This window comes from Euprymna scolopes, chromosome 46 (assembly GCF_053919585.1).
Source record: "Euprymna scolopes isolate OS-2025 chromosome 46, ASM5391958v1, whole genome shotgun sequence".
In the NCBI taxonomy this organism is placed as follows: Eukaryota; Metazoa; Mollusca; class Cephalopoda; order Sepiida; family Sepiolidae; genus Euprymna; species Euprymna scolopes.
The window spans coordinates 72176092-72203984 of NC_136527.1; the positions used below are offsets into that span (position 1 = coordinate 72176092).

Sequence of the window (27893 nt, forward strand, 5' to 3'; positions counted from 1 at the left end):
TTGGTATGTTTGTCTGTTTTTGTTTGGTATCTGTTTTTGTTTTGCATGTTTGTTTTGTTTGGTATGTTTATCTGTTTTGTTTGGTATGTTTGTCCGCATTGTATAATAGCTATCCTTCAATAGAACCTTACACACTCTATTTCTGTGTGTCAGAACCTGCTGGAACACTCATCTATTATATTTTATATTGATTAGCACTCAGGCTAGTCTATTATATAAAGGGCAAAATGGACGTGAATGTTTGTGTATGTTTACAAAAGGCTTTTAGCATCGTGATTCTCGCATTGATTCCGCAAAAAGTTTTGGCATACTTCCCAGATTATAATATCTCGCATTTGCAAACGAACATCCTTTCTTTCCTTTTTTTGATAGAGTCAAACAATCCCCACCATGCCATTGTCTTTGGGGTTTATTTGTCTTTTTCATATAAATAAAGCGAAACTATTTTTTTTTGTTCAACACACACCTCTAAGCACCTGGGCAGCACTCAACACACACCTCTAAGCACCAGGGAAGCGCTCAACTCACACCTGGGCATCCAGGCTAGTAAAGGTCACTTGGTGCGCTCAAGATATAAATATCCTAATTCTCAATGGTCATTTACGTCTCAGTAGCATCGTGAGTCTGCATATGCCTTGTTAGATCAGATCTATATGAAAAAGCAGAGAAACACACTTCACAAGAATAAGGTTTTTCTCCAGTGTGAGTTCGAATGTGAATTTTTAAATTATATTTTTCTGAAAAAACCGAACCACAAACTTGACAATCGTATGGCTTCTCGCCACTATGTGTCCTCATATGTCTTTTTAAATCGGATTTATATGAAAACGATGACACACAAACTTCACAATCATAAGGTTTTTCTCCAGTGTGCTTGCGTAAGTGGATCTTCAAATTGGATCGTTCCAAAAATGCCGAACCACAAACTTGACAGACGTACGGTTTTTGACCACTGTGTATGCGTGCATGTCTTTTTAACCTAGACTTATCTGAAAATGTCAGGCTGCACACTTCGCAGGGAAAAGGTTTTTCTCCTGCATGCGTTATCAGGTGGATTTTCAGATTTGCTTTTTCTAAAAATACAGCACCACATACTTCACAAGCAAAAGTTTTTTCATCAGCGTGCAAACGCATGTGTTTCTTCAGCTCCGATTTATAAGAAAATGTTGAACTACATACTTCGCAAGCATAAGCTTTCTCCCCAGTGTGTTTTCGCATGTGGATATTTAGCTGGGATTTTGCAACAAATGCTGAGCCACACAGTTCACAACTAAAAGGTGCTTCTCCAGTATGTAACCGCATGTGTCTTCTTAATTTTGACCTGTCTATAAACCTTTCGCTGCACACGTCACATGAATAAGGCTTTTCGCCGGTGTGTTTTCGGATGTGGATATTTAACTGGGATTTGTCTACGAATGCTGAGCCACACATTTCACAACTATAAGGTGCTTCTCCGGTATGTAACCGCATATGTCTTTTCAACTTGGACCGATCTGAAAACTTTTCACTGCACACGTCACACGAATGTGGCTTTTCGCCAGTGTGTGTTCGAATATGGATTCTTAAATTAGATTTTTCCGAAAATGCTGAGCCACACACATCGCAGGGAAAAGGTTTTTCCCCCGTGTGAGTTCTCATGTGTCTTTTCAGATCGGATTTATATGAGAATGATGAGACACACACTCCGCAAGAATAAGGTCTCTCCCCAGTGTGTTTGCGCAAGTGGATCTTCAAATTCGAGCGCTCGATAAACGCTGCACCACAAAGTTGGCAATCGTGTGGCTTTTCACCACTGTGTATCTTTGCGTGCCTTCGCAACCGAGATTTGTCGGGGAATGTTAAACCGCACACTTCGCAAGCAAAAGGTTTTTCTCCAGTGTGTCGTTGCATGTGGATCTTTAATTTTGAGGGATAGGAAAATACCAAACCACACATTTCACAAGTGTATGATTTTTCAATCCTTTCTAGTTTCATTACTTTTTCTATCCCATCCGTTTGCATTATGTTTTCTATCCCATCTGTTTTCATTATTTTTTCTATCCCATCCGTTTGCATTATGTTTTCTATCCCATCTGTTTTCATTATTTTTTCTATATTGTCCGTTTGCATTATGTTTTCTATCCCATCTGTTTTCATTATTTTTTCTATCCCATCCGTTTGCATTATGTTTTCTATCCCATCTGTTTTCATTATTTTTTCTATCCCATCCGTTTGCATTATGTTTTCTATCCCATCTGTTTTCATTATTTTTTCTATATTGTCCGTTTGCATTATGTTTTCTATCCCATCTGTTTTCATTATTTTTTCTATATTGTCAGTTTGCATTATGTTTTCTATGTTGTCTGCTTGCATTATTTTTTTTTTTGGAATTGAAATCTTGTTTGCATCACTTTTTCTGTGTTGTGTGTTTGTATTATCTTTTTAGCATTGAACTTTTATTGAAATTTATCATTTTCTCTGAAGTAACTTTCCTGGCATTCATAGAGATCCTGTCTCTTTGCTTTTTGTTTCTATCCCATCTACTTTCTGGAAAGTAAATCTTCTTGAAATTTAGTATTTATTTCCTTGGTTTCGAACCTGTGAATAAGAAAGTATAGTTAATAATAAAAAAGCTAATAAAATATATGTGAACAATAATATTATATTTATTCGTCTTATTCAAAACTAGCTATACCCTGGCACGCGTTGCTGTGGCTCGAGTCGGTGTAATGGAAGAATCCCCATCCCCGCTGTTTTAGCACCCCGAAATCTATCCAGTAAATATGTTGTCATATATGAACATGAGACGGGCGTTTCCAACCAAAAAAAGAAGGAAAAAAAGGAATAATAATAAAAAAAAAATGGGTTCCTAGTGCCGTCTCTAAGGGAAAAATTATAAAAAAAAAATTAATTAATTAAAAAAGCAATAAACGATGGAAATCAGGAGGAAGGCATCGAATAAAGCGAAATGTAATGTAAATGATGTATGATATGTTTTTATAAAAAAAGAGAAAAAAAAAGAGATTGGAAAGACAGTGAACAAAGTGCAAATAAACAGAGGAAGGAATAAATCCATGTAATTTAATTTTGTTTTTTTTAGTGTTAAAAAAATCCGACTGTATTACAAAGAAAGAAACGATGTTAAACTTGCCGAAGGAAGAGGAAAAAATGGAAAGAGAGAAGAAATAAATACACAAAATGTAAAGTTCGTAGAAACAGAAACAGAAGAAAGTTTATAAAAATGAAAATAAATAAGTAAATAAATAAAAATGAAAAGAAACGATGGTGAAGTTGCCGAAAAAAAAGAGGAAACACAGAAAGAGAGAAGAAATAAATTTGAGAAAGGGAAAGATCGGGAAAATGAAAAACAGAGGGAAGATACATGGGCCCCCCCAAAAAAGAAATAAATAAACAAATTGTAAAGTTCATAGAAACAGAGGAAAGTTTATAAAATAAAAATAAATAAAAATGAAAAGAAACGACGGTGAACTTGCCGAAAAAAAGAGGAAACACAGAAAGAGAGAAGAAATAAATTTGAGAAGGGAAAGATCGGGAAAACAAAAAACAGAGGGAAGATACATGGACCCCCCCCCAAAAAAAAAGCAAAGAAAACGATGTTGTAATTGGCAAAGAATGCGAAATAAAATGGAATTGAAGTATCATAAGTTTTAATGTAAGAAAATGTAAAGTGTTTTGGTCTGTGTTTGTTTTTATTTTTAACCAACGTAAAAGTTAGTGTTGTGTGTTTCATCTAAATTGCAGTCCAGTTTTTATGAAAACCTTAACCGGCGTTCGTCCTTATTTGTCTCCTGTGAATGGTCACAGATGGTGTAAATGAGTGATGATGGAAGTATGAATTTTTTAGAGAGAGATGACTTTACTACTTCCATTGATCATAACCAGTTTTGGCAGTGAACTCTCACCAGATATAATATAGGAAGCTCCGATCTGCAAGTAAGTGGATAGCTAATATGCCTATAACACACCTCAGATATCGTGATGCAGTTTGTGCATAGTACATCTGCATAAAATGTCTAGATTCTTAATTCTATTAAGGTCAAAGTCAGGTTTTTTTTGTTTTTGTTTTTTTACACAGTGGTCACCACTTATCAAGGCCTGGAAGCCACTCAGAGATAAGGGTTATTGCAAGTACATTACATTAGTGTGGAGATTTGATGAAGTGTTTACTTAAGGGGGCAGTTCATTAGGAATTTGTTTACGTTGGACTTGAACACATCCAAGTTGTAGTCAGGTGGGAAGCAGGCAGATGAAACAGAGTTCCACAGGCGTGCAGTTCTAAGAAAGAAGCTTTGTTCATGGGATCCACGTTTTGATTTAGGCACAGATATAAAGTGGGGGAAATTTTTCACAGTGGATTCAGCTAGACGGGTGTTTTTCGTAAAAGATTGGCGAGGGGGGACTAGAGATTGGAGTTCAGATGAGCACCTGCCATGGAAATAACGATAAAACAAGGATAGGCTCGTAATGTCTCTTCTGTGGGAGAGAGGTTGCAGGGTAGAGAAAAGGGCATCCCCCACTAAACCACGAAGTCTATTTTGTACTCTGTCAAGGCAGGATAAGCTGTTTTTAGCAGCTCCTGCCCAGATATGGCAGCAGTATTCCATCCTTGGATGTACTTGGCTTTTATATAGATAGAAATGAGGTGAAAAAATAAGTTCATTTTATTTATATAGAAGATAACTTTCGGCTATATTCATAGAAATCCTTTGGTTTCGAGCCTTCTATTATATAAATCTCACCTGTCTGTTTAAATGTATGTATGTTTGTATGTCTGCCTAAAACTTTTGACAGAGGCAACAGATTTTCAGGAGATTAGTGTCGTTTTAAAGCTCAAAAAAAATTGGCTAAATACATTAATCCTTTCACTCTCAACTGGACACTTTTCTACAGGAGGTGTCACTTTTTTTACCAATATTTTCAAAAGGCATCTCTACTTTTCGATTGACTAGCCTTTATTTTAACCTTCACCACTTCTGGTTTGACGATGGATGCAACGGCCAAGATGTCACTTTTTTTTTCACATTCTTTTCCTCCTTTGTGGTACGTGTTCGAGGCTGCATGCCTACTATCATGTCTGAAACAACTCAGGCTCTCTACTAATCCAACTTATGACAACATAATGCAAATCCAGACAATTCAATGCTTGAGGGCACAGCTCAACAGTTTCTGGTCACAGTTATGGTCTTTGGTGTAGTTTCAAGTGAGGGCCACATCATGCCACCTCAGATCTTCGAAATCAGCTTGAAAGTAAACACCAAAGTGTACCTGGATGTGCAGAAGAGTATGGTGACTCCCTGATGAAATCAGATGGCTGCTGGATTCAGAAGAAGTGCTACGACTTTGTACCTTTCTCTCACTGGTCCCCCCATCCTCCCCCAACCTGAACCCACTGTGGAAAAGGCATGTTTCCAGTTTTGGACCCATATTGAGGTGGTGATTGAGGCTGAAGGCAGTACTCTTGCATAATTTGACTCAAATTCTCGTGAATTCCCATCAAGCATGGATCAGTCGAGACCGGCAATCATCGGTGTCAGCCGAGCGTTGTCCAAATGTTGAAATGCTAACTCGACTTTTTATTTCATTTATTTAATTTTTTTTCTGTTATATTTTTAGTAATTTTTAAGGTGATATAAAAGGGGGGGGTGACTTTTTATTTTCTGATTAGTTACTTAGTGATTATTTATTTATTATTTTTTTAATTGAAATTTTGTGAGTTTGATTAGCCAATGAAAAAGCGCTATATAAATGGAAGCAGACAACATTCGAATTGGAAGAAAGCGACTAAACCAACAAAAAAAAAAAGAAAAAGAAAAGCTGACAAACAAATATATTTTCAAACTCGCCAAACAGAAAAATGACAGGCAAGAAAATAAATCTATACATGTTAGAAAAAGAAATGAAAACATCGATGCAGACAATCTCATAATGCCAGGAGAAGAAATTGCTGTCCCCAAAAAATGAGGTGCAAAAAATTGTAAACACAAATGTTTACTTAAAAAGAGATTGTGTGTAAAGGATGGTTTCTCCTGGAGATGTTACAAATGGACAGTGCCACCAAAAGAACTTGACTGAACAACAAGTCTTGAAAAAAAATAAAAATTTAAAAAAGAACAAGAAAAAAAATACGGTTATAAATATTTTGCAAAAAAAAAGAAAAAAGTTTAAATACTAAAATCAAATGAAATAAGCATATTTTCATTTTTCAAGGTAGGATTTTTTTTATTGTTATATATAAAGAATAAACAAATTAGCTAGATATTTTTCAGATGAATGCAATTCCACAAACCATATACAGGGTGACCAACTTAAAAGTAGCCCAATTTCTCTAATCTTTCTCTTATCGACCAACTGACACCACAAGACAAAATGCAATTCTTTTTTCAACAAGATGTCGCTACATGCCACACGTATCACAGATTACTGACTCGAGTTCCTGACATGTTTATGGAAGAGAGAACAATGAGCAAAGGATTATGGCCATTACATTCCCTGGACTTGTCATCAAATGATTTTCAAGTTTTTTTTTTGTTATTTTTGATTGCATTTGTATTTTTTTTTTTTATTAGTCTGCATCTATTTAAATTTTTTCTTTTATGACCACGGGAAGCAAAGTTACGACTGAGCAAAGTTGATAAAGAATATTTCAAAATTGATAAGATAAATCGGCATATACCATCCATTTTCATAAAGATAATAGTTTCAGAATTATTTTCATGTATAATATGTAAATATTTGATAATTACTAATTGTGCGGAATTTTCTTTAAAATGTTATCTTTTATAGAAATCAAATCTGCTTACAGAAAAACGGTCGCTAAGTGCATCATGTGCTGAGCTGACTAAAGTATTCTCTTAAAAATAGAAACTGTCTTACTAGACTAGCCATTTTTTATTGAGTTCGTCAATTTAAAAAAATTATTTTCAAGTTTTTCAAATTTGATTTCCAAACAATACTATTGTTGTTGTTTTTAATGCTTTTAGTACACATATGCACTAAAAGCGTTAAAAAACAACAAAATGTACTAAGTACATGCGTTTAACTACTTATTTGTACTTAAGGTAGAATTGTTTTTTAGTGGTCAAAAAACAAAACAAAACAAAAAAAAAACAAATATATAACAAATAAAAAGGCACTTGTGCACTTATGCTACGATGTTGAAATAATAAGATTATTATTTAGAAACCCATTCTTAACATGGGGAAGGAAGGGTGTTTTTTTGTTAACTATTCTGTAGTTTCACCTAACAATTAATTAAAAAAAATATTGTGAAACTTGAATTTATTTTTAACTCATTGCCAATACCATTTTTTTTACCTGATGATATCTAAATAATAATAATAACAATAATAATAATAATAATAATAATAACAATAATAATAATAACAATAAAATTAACAATAATAATAATAACAATAAAATTAACAATAATAATAATAACAATAATAACAATAATAATAATAATAATAATAATAATAATAACAATAATAATAATAACAATAAAATTAACAATAATAATAATAACAATAACAATAATAATAATAATAAAATTAATAATAATAATAATAACAATAATAATAATAACAATAATAATAATAACAATAAAATTAACAATAATAATAATAACAATAACAATAATAATAATAATAAAATTAACAATAATAATAATAACAATAACAATAATAATAATAATAAAATTAATAATAATAATAATAACAATAATAATAATAACAATAATAACAATAATAATAATAATAACAATAAAATTAATAATAATAATAACAATAATAACAATAATAATAATAATAACAATAAAATTAATAATAATAATAACAATAATAACAATAATAATAATAACAATAAAATTAATAATAATAATAACAATAATAATAATAACAATAATAACAATAATAATAATAATAACAATAAAATTAATAATAATAATAACAATAATAACAATAATAATAATAATAACAATAAAATTAACAATAATAATAATAACAATAACAATAATAATAACAATAAAATTAATAATAATAATAACAATAATAATAATAATAATAATAATAACAATAATAATAATAATAACAATAAAATTAATAATAATAATAACAATAATAACAATAATAATAATAATAACAATAAAATTAATAATAATAATAACAATAATAACAATAATAATAATAATAATAAAATTAATAATAATAATAATAACAATAATAACAATAATAATAATAATAACAATAAAATTAATAATAATAATAATAACAATAATAACAATAATAATAATAATAACAATAAAATTAATAATAATAATAACAATAATAACAATAATAATAATAATAACAATAAAATTAATAATAATAATAACAATAATAACAATAATAATAATAATAACAATAAAATTAATAATAATAATAATAACAATAATAATAATAACAATAATAACAATAATAATAATAATAACAATAAAATTAATAATAATAATAACAATAACAATAATAATAATAATAATAACAATAATAATAATAATAATAATAACAATAAAATTAATAATAATAATAACAATAATAATAATAATAACAATAACAATAATAATAATAATAACAATAATTATAATAATAATAAAATTAATAATAATAATAACAATAATAATAATAATAATAATAACAATAATTATAATAATAATAAAATTAATAATAATAATAACAATAATAATAAAATTAATAATAACAATAACAATAATAATAACAGTAACAATAACAATAATAATAATAATAACAATAATTATAATAACAATAAAATTAATAATAATAATAACAATAACAATAATAATAATAATAATAACAATAATAATAATAATAATAATAACAATAAAATTAATAATAATAATAATAACAATAATAATAATAATAACAATAAAATTAATAATAATAATAACAATAATAATAATAATAACAATAACAATAATAATAATAATAACAATAATTATAATAACAATAAAATTAATAATAATAATAACAATAAAATTAATAATAATAATAACAATAATAATAATAATAATAACAATAACAATAATAATAATAATAATAATACAAGAATACAATATAATGAAGAAGCGTTACAAGGAATGAGGAACACCAAACTGCATATCTACAAGTTCTACACCCCCACCACACATCCTCTCCCATTATCTCAAATGCTATCGAAGGAAGTGGAGAGAGATGGACGTCTGAGGAGACTTGTTGTCACTCAGCTCCCAAAGAACACAACAGGTCTCCAATCAGATCTTTTGTTGACTTGTATGAAAGCTCCATGTGAGCCAATAATTAGACAGTTCGATAAAGAATTTCATTGTGATGCCTTTTGTAAATTTTTACCTTGTTTCCACCTTAACATTTTTCTTTAAAATGACTACCTTCAAAGGTATGCTGAAAACGAATATCGCATTTAAATTTTCCGCAAATAAGTAGCTTTCCGGATATTACGCAATGTCATTTCTTACGTTATTGCTGGTGGCCATCTTTGTGCATAGTTTCTTGGGGTTGCATTTGCACACTTGCATGTACCAAGATGGCCACCAGCGATAACATAAGAAATGACATTGCTTAATATCTGGAAAACTACTTATTTGCAGAAATTTAAATGCGATATTCGTTTTCAGCATACCTAAAGAAGTAATCATTTTAAATGTTAAGGTTGAAACAAGGTAAAAAATTACTGCTTTATTTCTTTGTTTACATAATTGAATTTTCAGTAAAACAACACAATAGAAATGACAAAAATTACCATCAACTGGTGAATATATAGTTGTTGCTTATCAGGATTCCTGGTATCCTGGTATTGTGGAAGCTATATCAAGGATTCATGTAGAGTACGATTCATGGTTGCATCTCAGAAAATAAAGATATATTTGGGGCCAGATAGAGAGGATTTACAAAATTGAAAATTGGACTGGTCCCAAAATGCATAAGTTCTGGTCAACTATGGGAATTTCCATCTTTTACAGAAATCCAAAATCTATATGAAGAATTTTCTTTGATTTATTTCTGAAATTAATTCATACCTACCCATTTTTTTTTGTTCTTTGAGGGAGTAGTAAATACCGACCATGAATGTTCTTTAGGCATTCAATGGCTACACCCAAGATTAAGCTCTCCTTTGGTGAGGAGGCAGGAAAATGCCTATTCTCAATAAAGCTATATTTAAATACCACTAAATACTTAGTTTTGTTCATAAATAGACACCCACTGTATGATACCATGTGCCTGTTTTAAAAAAATTGAAATTTGTACATTTGAATTTATAATTCATGGCTTATGCTAAAGAGATGCATCAGATTCGACTGCATAATCAGAAAGAGCACACAATTATACGTAAGAGTGCCAAGTTTCATGAGAATAGCTTGAAAAATAAATGGTGACAAAATTACCGAATTTCTTGAAATGTTGAGGTCCGTAATTTAGCCCACTTTTTCTAAAGAAAAATATCCATGGAAAAGCCTAAATTTTGGCACTTAAAATTATCATAACTTTTCAACTACTGACGGTATTTGCATAATTCAAGCGATTTTTAGCATCTTTTACATAACTCTTTTCATGCAAGTTGATAAAATAACAATTATCTAAAAAGAAAAAAATCGACTTGTAATGCTAATTCCATGGTGTTTTTTCTAATTATATTGGTTCTTTAATTTGAACTTAACCTGTATGCACACACACTAATATATATATATATATGTAAATATATTTATATATAGAGAGAAAGTTATGAAAATATATATGGCAATTAAGCTACACAGAATATTCCACATTTCATTCTCGTGAGAATTTATCAAGGCATAAATAGCTTAATTGCCATATATATTTTCATAACTTATTACCTAGCCCTACCTATGTATTGAGCACTGTTGAAGTAAATAATGAAAACTTATGCATAAAATTCTATCTTCAAAAATTAATTTATGTGATTAAATGAAGTAATCATATATATATGTGTGTGTGTGTGTGTGTGTGTGTGTGTGTGTGTGTGTGTGTGTGTGAGAGATCAATATTGTATCAGAGTAAACCTTGAAAATTATTGGACTATTGACCAATCAGATCCCATCCTTTACGCCTAAACATCACACGAATAAAGAATCAGCAGGAGCAGTTTTCTAGTGTTGCTGTACATTTGTAGTGCCTTAATTTGTCATACACAATTAGTAAAACCTCTCAAGACTATTGGGGATCGATAGAAACTTAAACAATCGTCATTTAATGGAAATTGCTCCAGACAAAGCATAAAGCCACTTGATATAAAGAGATAAAAGCAAAACTACTTCACGGTCAAAAACCAGCCAACGATAAGTGTTAGGTGAACGGAAAACAACAATTCTTCCTCCTTTGTCAGAAACATCACTGATGGAATCTGAAGACTAAAGGAACAAATGTATTATTGGGAATCCCAGATTAAATGCTTAGAAAGTTATGTAAGCATATTTTGTTTCCCATCAGCGATTTAGCGGGGTCAGAAAAGGTTGGGTTTGACAGGCATCAGACCAAGTAACCTTTGACGACCACTTTGGTGTAGGGGGCTACTATCAGGGGCAGCAACTGCTGGGGCACTATGTTGGGATTTGGGCAGCAAGATGTCGGTTCACGTTACACTTGAACTTCTGCATGTCAGTACAGTTAGGGAAGCGGGGACCCCGGAATGGAATTCCAGAGTCTAGTGGTTCTGGGGAAGAAACTACTGGAGTAGAAAGACCTTTTACATCTAGGGATCTCTACTGTGTGGGGGTGGGATTTAAGTGTACTTTACGACCGGATTCAGATAAATACTTTTGCAGTTTTAACAAAAGAGCTACAATAATATCAGAGCGTCTCCATTTACACTGAACATCTACAGAATGCCAATATCAATATATTACATACGAATGAGACACCTGTGGAATTTCCACAGGCCTCGCTAGTATATATATTGATACGATAGCATGTGTGTTATTTTGTGTGTCACACTAACATCTTTTTTCTTCCGAGTGACTATCGTTTAATTGTTATGACCTTCCATTTCTTGTAATAAATAATTTTTCCAAAAATTCTTCATAAGTTTTGGTTTTAACCATAGCTGATGCCACTCAAGTCATCTATTTTTTTTTTATATAATTTTAGCAAGAATTCTCATATAAGTGTGGGGGTGGGATTTAGCTGCCTGTCGGGTTTGTCGTGTATGTATGTATTCATGTATGTATGTATATATATTTAAGTATGTATTTGTGTTATCTGTAATTCATACATCCACATGCTAAGAAACAGCAAGCTAACGATCCACGGCCCGACAAATAGATAACGATACAGATATTTCACTCATAAATAGAAGTTCGAGAATATAAGAATGATAAAAGACACCCCCCTCCTTAAAAGACACACACAATTTTTTGTTACACTCATTAACCCTCATCCTTGATAGACCTCTGGACCTTAATTAATGGTGACTCCCCTATTAAAAAAAAAAAAAACATTGAGTCGATTGTAATAATTCTATCCATTAGGTGTTAATCCTAACCCTAACTTTTGGAATACTCCTTCCAAGAGTAATGCCTCCATTTTTTTTATTCCACCCAAATGGATCAGAGGGGATTGCAGATTACATTGTTATGAAGACTGAACTCATGTATTCATGATCTGAAAGTTGCATCTCTCTGTTGTAGATATTGCCGGTGTGAGACCCTAAGAAAGCAACCCTTGTCATGGGCATACGTCAGAACAAGTGATTTAATTCCTAGCAAAAAAGGTGCAGTGAAAAAAAAGTGGTGGTGACTATGTAGAAAAATACATTTTGGAGCACAAACGGTTGCTCGTTTTAATAGTACCACTCCTACCTTCATAGCTCTTCAACTTTTTGAGTTAAAAAACTATATATATATATATTTATATATATATATATATATATATATTTATATATATATATATATATATATATATATATATATATATATATATATATATATATATACACACAAAGACATGGATCCTGGATATGACCTTAAACTATATCCAGTGGTGAGGCCCCAGCTTCAAGCTTTGGGAAGTGTGGAGCCACCCTTTAATTACCATTGCTCCCAGGTCCACTCTGACTCGGAGTGATAGTATCTGTTAGGGTCCCAACTAGGGGTTAAATAGAAACCGACTTGAAAACAACAAATATATTCTATTAAAAAACTTTTCTGCAAAATCTTTGGATTCGGCATTAAATAACCTGAAAAGGGTTGATATGCCGTAAAATAAAAATAACCAACCAACAAAGACATGACAGAAACGAATAGACACTAAGACAATATTTGTCTTAAGATTAATATATGCTTATTTATATTTGCCAATAAGAATAGTGCTGAAATAACTATCTCATTAAAATTGGTCCTGGATATGACCTTGAACTATATCCGATGGTGAGGCCCCAGCTTGAGGGATTTGGGGAGTGTGGAGCTAGCCTTTAATTGTCATTGCTCCCAGGTCCACTCTTACCCAGAGTGGTAGTACCTGTTAGGGTCCCAACTATGGGTTAAATAGAAAACGACTTGAAAACAACAAATATATTCTATAAAAAAAATTTTTCTTCAAAATCACTGGATTTGGCATTAAATAGACTGAAAAGGGTTGATATGCCGTAAAACAAAAACAACCAACCAACCAACTCATTAAAATTGCATGCCACAAACGAAAGGAGCATCAGAGCTATCTGAATTTCTGCAAGGACGAATCATGGGTCAAAATGAAGGTGATCTTAGTCAACGCAAAATGGCAGGAAATTTTTCAATACTCCTTTTCTAATGTTGATAGAGTGATCATACAATTCACAAGAGAGGACAAAGAGTGCACAAACCCTCATCCAGGTCAACCTAGGCCCTCTGATAGGACCTTGCATTTTGTGAAAAATGTTGTTGACTGAACTTATGTATTCATAACCTAAAAGTTTAATCTTTCTTGTAGATATTGATGGTTTGAGATCCTAAGAAAGCAACCCTTGTCATGGACATGAATCAGAATGCAATGAAAAGTGCAGTGAAAAAATGTGGTGGTGGCTATGCAATACCCCTTTTCTAATGTTAATAGTGATCTTACAATTAACAAGAGAGGATAAGGAGTGCACAAGACCTCATCCAGGTCAACCTGGGCCCTCTGATAGGACCTTGTGAAAAATGTTGTTGCGGATCTTCAGTGCAAAGCCTCTGACATTGCAACAGTTCCAGAACAGCTGTCAGGTATCTTCACAAGCTGGCCTACTATGGTGGAGCTGCGAGAAGGAAATCTCTTTTTCCTCCTGCAAATATCAAGCACAGAAAAGATTGGGCCTATGAGATGATGGAGAGACCTATGACCATTTTGGACCAATGTCATTTTCTCTAATGAGTCACGATTTGCATTATTTCCTGACAGTGAAAGGGTATGGCTATAGAGGCTCCCTCAGCAAGAGTTTGACTTAAAAAGACTGTAGCCAACACTGAAACATGGGGGATTCTAGGTTATGGTATGGCAATGCAATTTGGAGTGATGGTCACTTAGACCTGGTGGAGTGCAAAGAAACATCAATTCTGCTAAATATGTTTCAATATTACATGAAGGACTGCTACCAATATTTTCAAGTGGTCAAATTAACCGAGTTACCTCCCCATTTATAGAAGATAGAGCTCCTTGTCACTCTGCTCAGGCGACACAACATTGGTTGAGTCAAAATGAAATGAATAAACTTCCATGGCCAAGTCAGTCAACTGGATATGAACCCAATTGAAAAGAAAGCCATCTTTTAAGCCTGAACTTTTAGCATTATTGCATCAGACATGGCACGAAATTCCTCAGGATGATATTCATCAACTGATCAATGCCAAAAATCTAGAAGAGTCCTAGCGTTAAAAACAGCAAAGGGAATGTCAACCAAGAATCAGTTATTAAATTTTGGATTCTTTATTTTTGATTTTATCCTAGAAATCATATGACATTTCTTAAACCTATTTTCTATTTCTAACTAGCATTTCAGCCCGGCGTTGCCCGGGTGTTTGGAGGTTTATGTTGAGCAAAAAAAAAAAAAGCTGTCAATTTTTTTAACTTTGACCCCTATTATGACCCCTTAACATTTATTGTTTGGAGCTCAAATCCAGTTATTAAGTTAGATCCATGTCCAAGAAACTTATATCTAAAACTTCAAGTGTTTAGACCCACAATTGGCGGAGAAGTTTGGTAGAGTTCTCAAAGGTCAAATTGTTGAACTTTGACCCTTTAAAAACCAAATTTCTGGCCAAAAACGGATTACAAAGATTTTCCCAAATCTCAGTACCCTGTTTATCAAATTTCGAGTCTGTAGACTTAAAATTGACAGAGTTATTGCATAGGGAAATGTGCACAGACACACACACACAGAGATACCCAGACACGTTCACTTTTATGGATATATAAATTGTAAATATCACTATTTATTACTAATTATTACTATATATTTACGTATATCTATCTCTATATATATTAATGTTTTTACTTATTACATGCATATATTATCTATTTTTTATAATTACTGGTTATCATCTCATATTAAATTCTATACTAAGTCTACTTAATAGTTGGTTATTCCCCAGCATATGTGTTGCTTCTTTGAGTCGTCTTACTTTCCACTATTCTTCTCTGTCTATAACTTTTACTTCATCCCATAATGGTAGACGGTTTCCTTTTTCCTTCCATATATAGTCAGTTATACCTGACTTTTCAGTCTCTCCACGTACTACGGCTTTTCGGTGTTTCTCTAATCGTACTTTCAGTGGACGACACGTTTCACCTTTGTATAGTTTTCCACATTTACATGGGATTTCATATACACACTTCTTAGTCACGATTTGTTCTGTAGGAGGCTTCACTCTCAGACGTTGTTTCTGGAGAGTTGAATCGCTGCTGAATACTGTCCTGACGTCATATGGATTACATATTCGTTGAAGTTTTTCAGACAAGCCCTTCAAATATGGTATACAAACTGTGGTGAGTTTTTGAGTCGTGTCCTTTTTTTGTTTTTGGTCCAGATTTCTTGGAGCTAATGTCATGCTCTCTGGATAGTTGTTTTAGTGGAGGTTTCTCTTAAACTGTCATCTTGATACGACCTGCTTTTGCTCTGCGTTGTAAGAAACGGACGATTCCTTTCTTTACATTACATGGATGGTGGGAGTTGAAGTTTAGATACTGTCCAGTGAAAGTTGACTTTTGGTATACATACTGTAAGGTGAAACATGTCGTCCACTGACAGTACAGTTAGAAGAACATCGAAAAGCTGTAGCACAGAAGGAAAAGGGAAACCATTACGTTACGATCCTGGCCGTGGCGAGAATGGTGATTTGGACGTCGCGTCTGCAAGGTTGTCGCGGGGTGTTGTCTTTTTCTGATCAAGATCTGATTGCTTTCTTTAAACACCAACTACGGGTGAAGATCAGATGTGATAGAAGAAGGCTGCATCGTGCGGCATTTGACAGAAGATGGATACATGTGGCAAGTCTGTGTGTACGAAGTGGAGCCAAATTTGAATACGTGTTCCCCGCCTAGGTGTGGAACGCGCAGTTCTGTAAAGTAAAATTAAACAAGTAGCCTCTCAGCTAGCTGAGTGTGTGTTCCATCCCTCCCCGATTAGGAAGCCTCCAAGATCTCCATCCCCTCTTACCTGCAATTTTTATTTTCACCCCTTCCTCTAAATTTTACCCATCTTGGAGAAAAAGAAATACAAACTAACCTCCATCCCTTACCCACAAAAATTTTCTTTTCTCCATTCACCCCCATCTAGAGGGCATCTCCACCTAGAGACTAACCCGCAAAAGCGAGGTTCCTTTTACAAACCTAGTGGAACGGGCAGTCTATCAACTAGACGGGGTTGGGAGGGTCCTACTAATCACCTTTTGTTTTTTCTTCCCCCGCCCACGACACAAATGAATTATTGTACCATTTTATTGTTATCTTTTTTGTTTTTACACATCAATAAAAAATGTTTTAAAAATTGGGAGTTACTAGGACGTCCCCCAATATGAAAGGGTGAATGCGGTATTATGGTGAAAGAAGATACTAGCTGGGAGAAACTTTTGACTTTGTTTAGTTCTGGAGTGACAAGGATGACCAACGACCCCCAAAATCCCCCCTTTTGAGTTGGCCATGTGCCTAAGTTTTTTGTTCATCGTTGATTTTGACTGTATTTTTTAACATGAATAAAAGATTTAATATCTCAAAGTGTAGTATCTGTTCCGGCAGATGCTGCAAAGCTATGACTAGCAAAGACCAGCTATGACTAGCAAAGACCATATATGGGGGCAACCCCACATATCTGACCTTGGTCACTGAAGGGACAACCCTTCATCCTAACAGTTTCTAATCCAGCTCCCACTTCCCTCCTCTCGGGAGCTGGATCCCCTTTCCCTCCCCCTTCCCCCTATCTCCACATTAAAAAACGGCCTCCTGCCTTATTTACTCAGTGGGGAAGCAAATAAATAAAAACCATTATAGCCTTTTGGTCAAGATCAAAGTGTAGTATCTGTTCCGGCAGATACTGCAAGCTATGACTAGCTATGACTAGCAAAGACCAGGTGTGGGGGCAACCCCACATGCCTGACCTTTAACCAGCTCCCACTTCCCACCTCTCGGGAGCTGGTCCCCTTTTTCCCTTCCCCCTCCCTTCACTCCTCACATTAAAAATCGGCCTTGTGCCTAATTTGCTCGGTGGGGGAGCAAATAAATACCATCAAAGTGTAGTATCTGTTCCGAGAGATGCTGCAAAGCTATGACTAGCACAGACCAGCTATGACTAGCAAAGACCATATGTGGGGGTAACCCCACATATCTGACCTTGGTCACTGAAGGGGCAACCCTTCATACCAACAGTTTCTAATCCAGCTCCCACTTCCCACCTCTCGGGAACTGGATCCTCTCTTTCCCTCCCCCTTCCCCCTATCCCCACATTAAAAAACGGCCTCCTGCCTAATTTGCTCAGTGGGGAAGCAAATAAATAAAAACCATCTACCATTATGGCCTTTTGGTCAAGATCAAAGTGTAGTATTTGTTCTTCAAATGCTGCATTTCATTTTCTTGTTCTCTTTCGGTGGAGGAGAAATCCTTCACGACTGAGACAATTTTTTATTTTTGTACCTTTTCTCCACGTTAAAAAATAGATAATATATAAGTAATAAGCAAAAACATTAATATATATAGAGAGAATTATTATTAAATCAAAGCATTAAAAAAAGAATAGGTACGTGCAAAATGAATGCTGATGCTCAAAATGAATAAACATTTTGACCCCTCCCCCCCTTTAATTAAAAAAAATCACCAAAAATCAGGAAATCAACTACTTTTAATGAAATTTTTAGTATTTATCAAATAATGATCACGGAATATAAGTTAAATATTTAGTGATTTATAAAGAATCGGAATCAGTAATTGTATCGGAATCAGGAAAAATATTGGAATCGTCCCATCACTAATATATACATATATATATATATATATATATGTATATATATATATATATATAGGAATTGTCACCTCCTGCACTGATGATTGCGTTGTGTCTATAGATATAAAAGAATTATTATTCCTTAGTGTCTGTAGACATAAAAGAATTATTAATTATTATATTTTATGCCTATTCCCTCTGCTTCACTTTTTGTTATCTTTGACTTACTTGTAGTTTCATCAAATACTTTTGCAAGCAAAATCCGATCCCGCATTTTGCTAAATTCTACTCTCTGATAAGAAAGAAAGTATTTCTTTGAAACTCTGTGGATTAAGGACTATCCACTTATTTAGTGTTTCCTTTTCAAATTAAATGTTTTTAACTCTTTTTCAAAGTGTTTCTAACATGTTTTATTAACTATTTGCTCTTTAATATATATATATATATATATATATATATACTTTCGTATATTAATTTATGTGATTAAATTAAGTATGTATGTGTGTGAATTTATAAGTAAAGGGAGGGGTAAAAATGTATAAACATTTTGACCCCTCCCTTAACTTATAAAAAAAATCAGGAGATTGATCAATTTTTAATAAAATTTTCAGTATTTATCAAATAATCATCACGGAATATAAAAAAAACTCATTATTTTTATTTAAATCTTAGTGAAAATGTATTATTTTGTTTAAACAAAAATACCTTTACTAAAGTTATGGTTTTCTGTAGTAAAAAAAAAAAATGAATGAATTTATTTTTGCTTTTTTATGAAGATAAAGCATCGTAAAATAAAACAATTAAAAAAATTATTTAATTTTTAATGGAACATTACGATAAAAGCCCCTAAAGTCTGTATTAATGAATTCGATACAACTTGACGAAAAATTAATTTCTCAAACTACCGATATTACCATTGAATATTAGCATTGTTTATTTAATATTTTCACACAAAAAAATTATAATAGCAAAAATATATTTCTATTTTTTTTTTTTTTTAATTATAGGTTTCACATAGTTTTTATATATAAGATCTTAATATTTTCCTTGCTTGAATGAATGTGAAACTTTCTGTGTAAGATAATTTTTATATAATATTGGCTAATAATTAAAAATAATAAATCTAAAAATAGGAACATAGAAAAATAATTAAATTAAAAAATGGTAAAAATGATACAAACGTTCATGATAGAAATATACGAATACATGTCTGGAGGGGAAAAAAAGAAACCCAGCACCCCGTTTCTCCTTTTAATTACATGATGTCAATCTCAGACAACTTTTTGACTGCCTCAGATTTTGGGCTTCCATATAATCCGTGTTTACAAAACTTTCGTTCGTTGCAATTTTGCGAACGGTAGAATCACTCAGTTTTTGGTCTAATTAAGCTAGTTTTTGAACAAACATGGTGTTTTTTTTAAATTTAATTCAATATCTTAGGACTTTACTAATAATTTTGTAATAGACACAGAAAACTAATATTTATCTTTTAAAGGATTTGTACAATGAATTTATTTAACTTAAAAATTTATCTGAATTGATTAGCTCGCTGTGAAAACAGTTTTCATAACATTTTTTTTTCGCATGTACAAATATTTTTTTCCTTTTGGAAATTAAGTTTAGTCCTTAATCTTTCAAATACAATCAAAAAGTACTCGGAAACGTACAAAAAAATTATGACAAATCGCCTTTCAAAACTAGGTCCCCCATTTTTATTTGTCCATTTTTGCCCGTGCCTAATTTTTATTATAACGGTAATAATTTTGTCATAAAAGTTTAAATAAATAAAAACTGTGGTAAAAACTTGTGGAGAACGCACTGTTTTACGGTTGTTTTAAAAATGGAATGAGAATTTAAATTTGGTTCCGTTTTTACGCCCAACTCATATCAACTTTTCTAGATCTTCAGGTAAACTGACAAGGTTGGAGAGAGTTTATTCCTAAAGCCGTTCTTAACATGGGAAGGTTGGGGTGTTTATTCATTGTAAACGTATCCGAAAACCTATGAAAGTAAACATATGTAAAAAAAACGTGGACTTATGTAAAAAAAAACAAAATAAAAATAAAAATGTGCACCAAATTGACTTTTTTGTTTAAAAATAAAATTATATATATATATATATATATATATATATATATGTGTATATATATATATAAAGTATGATGAAGTACAATAAATATATATATATATATATATATATATAAAGTACAATATATGTATATATATGAAGTACAATATATATATATATATATATATATGAAGTAAAGTATATATATATATATGAAGTACAATATATATATATATATATGAAGTACAATATATATATATATATATGAAGTACAATATATATATATATGAAATATAATATATATATATATGAAGTATAATATATATATATATATGAAGTACAATATATATATATATGAAGTATAATATATATATATATGAAGTACAATATATATATATATATGAAGTACAATATATATATATATATGAAGTACAATATATATTGACTCTCACTCTATGAAATACAATATATATATGAAATACAATATATGAACTACAATATATATATATGAAATACAATATATATATATATATGAAATACAATATATATATATATGTGAAATACAATATATATATATATGTGTGAAATACAATATATATATATGTGTGAAATACAATATATATATATGTGAAATACAATATATATATATGTGAAATACAATATATATATATATGAAATACAATATATATATATATGAAATACAATATATATATATATATGAAATACAATATATATATATATGAAATACAATATATATATATATGAAATACAATATATATATACATATATATATGAAATACAATATATATATATATGAAATACAATATATATATATATGAAATACAATATATATATATATATATATGAAATACAATATATATATGAAATACAATATATATATATATGAAATACAATATATATATATATGAAATACAATATATATATATATATATATGAAATACAATATATATATATATGAAATACAATATATATATATATGAAATACAATATATATATATGAAATACAATATATATATATAAGAAATACAATATATATATATAAAATAAATATATATAAGAAATACAATATATATATATATATATATATATATATGAAATACAATATATATATATATATGAAATACAATATATATATATATATATATGAAATACAATATATATATATATATATGAAATACAATATATATATATATGAAATACAATATATATATATATATGAAATACAATATATATATATATATGAAATACAATATATATATATATATGAAATAAAATATATATATATATATGAAATACAATATATATATATGAAATACAATATATATATGAAATACAATATATATATATGAAATACAATATATATATATGAAATACAATATATATATGAAATACAATATACATATATATGAAATACAATATATATATATGAAATACAATATATATATATGAAATACAATATATATATATGAAATACAATATATATATATATATATATATATATATATATGAAATACAATATATATATATATATGAAATACAATATATATATATATATGAAATACAATATATATATATATGAAATACAATATATATATATATGAAATACAATATATATATATATATATATAGAGAGAGAGAGAGAGAGAGAGAGAGGAAGAGAGGGGATGTGTCCTCTATAGTATCAGACCTGACAGAATGGTTAATTGTAGGTATAGACAGTTTTATACCCTCTAAAATGTTCCAGAAAAAACCGAAAGCCAGCCATGGTTCTCTTTAGAATATGCTGCTGCCATTGTGCACAGAAATCACTTTTTCCATTGCTTCCAATGTAAGAGATGTATGGAAACTAAAGCTGCTTTCAGGACTGCCAGCAACCATTGTAAGAAAGTAATAAAGAATGCTAGAGAGTTGTATGCTCAGTCCATCAAGTCCAAAGTAGCTGAGCAGCGGCTTGGTTCTCACCAGTTTTGGCAAATAGCAAACAGAATCCTGAACAGAAGCGTGTGCTCTATCCCAACTATCATAAATGAACCTGAGGTAATCTCGTCAGCGTCAAACAAAGCCAAACTCTTTACCAAGAACTTTGACGCTATTCTACCCTTTGCGACCAAGGCCGCCAACCCCCAATATTTCCTCCTGTATCAGAAAGCACCCTATGTGATATATAAATATCTGTATGTGATGTTGCCAAGCTAATCAAAAACCTTGATCTCAGTAAAGCAACTCGCCCTGACGGTATTCCAATTATAGTACTCAAAAAATTTCAACCAGAACTAGCGCCCATACTTACAAAACTGTTTAAAAGTTCTCTTAAGGAGAATAGCTTCCCATCACCCTAGGAAATCTCATCAGTATGCCCTATATTAAAGAATTCAGGTGATCGCTCATCCTCCTCTCAGTACAGACCAATACGTCTCCTGTGTGTCATGAGTAAGTTGCTGGAATCTGTGTTAAATAAACCATCTCAGCAAAAATAAGCTTCTTAGTGACATGCAATATGGTTTCCGTTCTGCTAGATCTACAGATGTGCTTACAGTTATATCTCATAGGATTAGCGAATCTCTTGACGGAGGCAACCTTTCTAGGGCAATTGCTCTTGACATATCAAAGGCCTTTGATAGAGTATGGCATAAAGGTTTACTTCACAAGATCTCCAGCTATGGTATAGCTGGAAATGTCTTCTCAATTATTAAATCATTTCTCTCTGATAGGTTCATAAGAGTAGTAGTTGATGGGCAAAAATCAGAAGCTCACAGTATTAATGTTGGAGTCCCTCAGGGGTTCATCCTGGTCCCAAGACTTTTCCTGATCTACATTAATGATCTTCCAAATCACATCCTTACATCATTTGTAGACATTTATGCTGATGACACTACCATCTATGGTAGCATATCTAAGACCGTAAATAACCAAGTTCTCTCTGATTCTCTCTCCTCTGATCTTGAGCACGTGGTACAATGGGAAAAGGAGTGGCTGGTCACTTTTAATGCATCTAAAACCAAGCTTTTATCTTTACATCATCAACGTTCTGATCCCCATCTGGCATCAATTGAAATGAATGGTTATCGTCTTAAGGAGGCCGCATGTTTTGACAAGCTTCTGGGTTTGAACTTTACTCCTAAGCTGAAATGGAACACATACATCAAATGTGTTGCCATGGCCGCTGGAAAAATGGTGGGATCCTTCTATCGATCCAGTAGATATCTCACTGCTGATGCAATTCTCTATCTATATAAGAGCCAGGTACGTCCAAGGATGGAATACTGTTGCCACATCTGGGCACGAGCTGCTAGAAAGGACTTGTCCTACCTTGATAGAGTTCAAAATAGACTTTGTAGCCTCGTAGGAGATGTCCTTTTTTCTTCCCTGCAACCTCTATCTCAGAGAAGAGATTTAGCGAGTTTGTCTTTGCTTTATCGTTATTTTCACGCTCGACTGAGCTTCAATCTATGGTTCCCCTCGCCAAACTTTCACAAGAAACACTCGTCTAGCTGAAAACACTATCAATAATTCCTTTCACTCTTTATCTGTGCCTAAACCTAAACGTAGATTCCATGAACAAAGCTTCTTTCTTAGAACTGCACGCCTGTGGAACTTTCTTCCTGCTTTCCAGCTGACTACAATATGGTTGTCTTCAAGTCCAATGCAAATGGACTCAGTGAAATGCACCATTGCATTAAAGCAAATCGAAGGTTTATTGATGTCATTTCTTATTTCACTTTATTTCGTTTTTTTTCCCCTGCATTTTGCACTGCGTTTTATTTTTATTTTGATATTCAAACATTTTAAGTTATTTCTTTATTTTACCACCCCTTACACACCTCCAAACAATGAGTACCCCCGCTAGTATATATAAAGTATGATCTATAAGTACAATATATTTATATATATATATATATATATATATATATATATATAAATATATATACATAGTAAGATATATATATATACATAGTACGATATATATATATACATATATATATATAGATATACAGTACGATATATATATATACATAGTACGATATATATATATACATATATATATATAGATATACAGTACGATATATATATATACATAGTACGATATATATATACATATATATATATAGATATACAGTACGATATATATATATACATAGTACGATATATATATATATATAAATATACAGTACGATATATATATACATAGTACGATATATATATATATATAAATATATAGTACAATATATATAGAGTACGATATATATATATATATATAGTACGATAAATATATATATAGTATGATAAATATATATATCGTACTATATATATAAATAGTACGATATATATATGTATATATATATGTATATATAGTATGATATATATATGTATATATATATGTATATATAGTATGATATATATATATATATATATGTATATATAGTATGATATATATATATATATAGTACGATATATATATATATATATAGTACGATATATATATATATAGTACAATATATATATATATATATAGTACAATATATATATATATATATAGTACAATATATATATATATATATATATAGTACAATATATATATATATAGTACAATATATATATATAAAGTACGACATATATATATATATATATATAGTACAATATATATATATATAGTACAATATATATATATAAAGTACGACATATATATATATATATAAAGTACAATATATATATATAGTACAATATATATATATATATATATATAAAGTACGACATATATATATATAAAGTACGATATATATATATAAAGTACAATATAAATATATATACATATATATATATATACATGAAGTACGATATATATATATAAAGTATGATATATATATATATAAAGTATGATATATATATATATAAAGTACGATATATATATATATAAAGTACGATATATATATATATATAAAGTACGATATATATATATATATATATATATATATATAAAGTACGATATATATATAAAGTACGATATATATATATAAAGTACGATATATATATATATATAAAGTACGATATATATATATAAAGTACGATATATATATATATATATATATATATATATATATATATATATATATATATTGAATGTTATTCTTTGGATCAGTTTCGATTTTTCGGGCGCATGCGCAAGTTAAAAAAAAAAAGATTAAAACGGAAAAAAATTTTAATTTCCGTTCCATTTTTATAACACCCGTAAAACAGAGTTCTCGCCAATTTTTTTCCTTCTATTTTTTATGTTTGCTCAACAAACAAACAAACAAAAGCTACATTATATAGTGTTCGTCATTTCCGCCAAATGGCTTTGTAATTAAAGTGTCAATCTTATCGAAAGCACGATACAGAAAAAGGGCAGTGTAAAAATTTAATTTAGTTGAAAATTCTACCTGAAAAATAACATAGTTCGTAAGCTGCAAAAGTACCGAAAAATGGGTACTGGCCGTGCTGAATTAATAACGTTAATTTAGAAACTCATTCTTAACATGGTCAAGGAAGCTTTGTTACTTTCACGAAACCATTTTATTAAAAGATGAATTTAACATGAAAATCTTTTATTAAAAATTGAATTTAACATGAAAATCTTACGGCTCGTAAACTGTAGAAGTACTGTTCCTTTTTTGTTTCGTTTTTTGTTGTTTTTTTTTTTTTTTTTTGTTTACTAAACTAAGTGACTCCATATATTCAGACTTTCAATGTCGGTTATCTTCAAGTTACGTCCCCCGGCGTTGACAAAGGTTTTGTCCGGAGCTGTCATTTGTAAAACGGAACGATTTTTTTTTTTTTGTTTTTGTTAAATTGTATTTTTAAAATAAACAAACAGAAAAATTGATAACCCATTTGTTTGTTGTTATTGTCTATTTGTTTTTGTACAAAAAAAAAAAAAATCCGCGCTATTTATTATTTATTTTATTTTTTTTTTCGTATTCATGCAGAGAGTGATCCGTGCTGAAATAATAAGGTTATTATTTAAAAAGCCATTCTTAACATGGGGAGGGGAGGGTGTTTTGTACCTATTCTGTACTTTAACCTTACAATTGAATAATAATGAAAAAAAAAAAAAACATCATAAAACTTTAATTAAACGTGGAAATACGATTTTAAAAAAATAGCGCGGATCACTCTCTGTATTAGCACTTAAAAAAAATACAGTGTACCTACGGGACAGAGTTAGACACTAGGGTCGTTTTTTAACGTGGAGAAAAGGTACAAAAATAAAAATTGTCTCAGTCGTGAAGGATTTCTCCTCCACCGAAAGAGAACAAGAAATAGAAGTGCAGCATCTGAAGAACAGATACTACACTAACCCGGATATCTCAAGGTATTTAGAGCTCTCTTATATCTGGGTTTCGCTTTTATCCGGGTTACAGAGTACATTAACACAGGCTCTATTTTGGGACCAGAGAAAATATCCGTTTTTTCTTATATTCGACTCTCTTATATACGGGTCGTATTGTACTTATTTTAAAGTTGGATTAAACTTTTATGATATTTGTTTTTATTAAATTGTAAGGTTAAAAGTACAGAATAGGTAAAAAAAATTTTTAAAAAAAAATCCTCCCCCTCCCCATGTTAAGAATGGCTTTCTAAATAATAACGTTATTATTTCACTAGCGCACGCACGGCCCGCACGGGCACGGTACGGATCAAAAAGTGCACTAGTGCCAATATATATATATATATATATATATATATATATAATGTAAGAAAAAAAAAACTCGTTTTATTTTGTAGATGACAGCTCCGGACAAAATCTTTGTCAACATCGGGGGACGTAGTTTGAAGATAAGCTCAATAATAAATTAATTTTATAAAACAGTAGTTTCTCATGTGTAATTTTAAGGCTCTTCCCGCCCCCCACAGACACCCACGGGGGGGGGGATCATTTCTAAGTTAAGCCTATTTTTATTCCTAGTAAAATCTTATTTAGTTTAGTCCTTCAGACATAATTGATTTTTGAGATTAAGTTATCATTTATGGAATTAATGTTCACGTTAAAAACAATACTTACGTATTTTTCCTGCAATACCTTATTGTTGTGGATGATCATCTTTGGTTCAATTTCAATTCCGAATGAATTGTCTCCTCCTCACTGAAACTCAGACAGCTTCCCAGCAAATCTTTTTTTTTTTATCCTCACTCATATTAAAAAATGTTTTTTTATTTTTTATTTTTAGTTTTCTTTCGTACTTTTGCAGAATTTGACCCGGTTCCTCGGGATTTTCCGTCAGTTATGGTTCGGGCTCGACCGGCAGTTACCGGATCAAGCCGAGCAAAGTAACAGACGCAGACGAATTTTAACACAAATAAACTTAAAAAAAAAAAAAAAAAG

At 30.7% G+C, this 27893-nt stretch overlaps 1 protein-coding gene across 2 annotated transcripts; it reads right to left on the reverse strand.

The window, feature by feature from the left end:
* On the reverse strand, positions 1–27692 carry LOC145271324 (uncharacterized). Of its 2 annotated transcripts, none has more exons than XM_080126869.1 (2): positions 27573–27692; positions 1–2577 (listed from the first exon to the last, which is right to left on the reverse strand). In XM_080126869.1, exon 2 carries the CDS (start codon positions 2350–2352, stop codon positions 601–603), a length of 1752 nt encoding a protein of 583 aa, XP_079982995.1. In that variant the 5' UTR covers positions 2353–2577; positions 27573–27692; the 3' UTR covers positions 1–600. The 2 variants fall into 2 exon arrangements, with proteins under 2 accessions (XP_079982995.1, XP_079982996.1); XM_080126870.1 differs by having other exon boundaries at positions 27591–27688.
* Between the last annotated feature and the right edge of the window lie 201 nt (positions 27693–27893).

Excerpts from the sequence above, each read along its gene's own strand:
- LOC145271324 (XM_080126869.1), bottom strand. The coding sequence starts at position 2,352 with ATGCAAGCAGACAACATAGAAAACATAATGCAAACTGACAATATAGAA.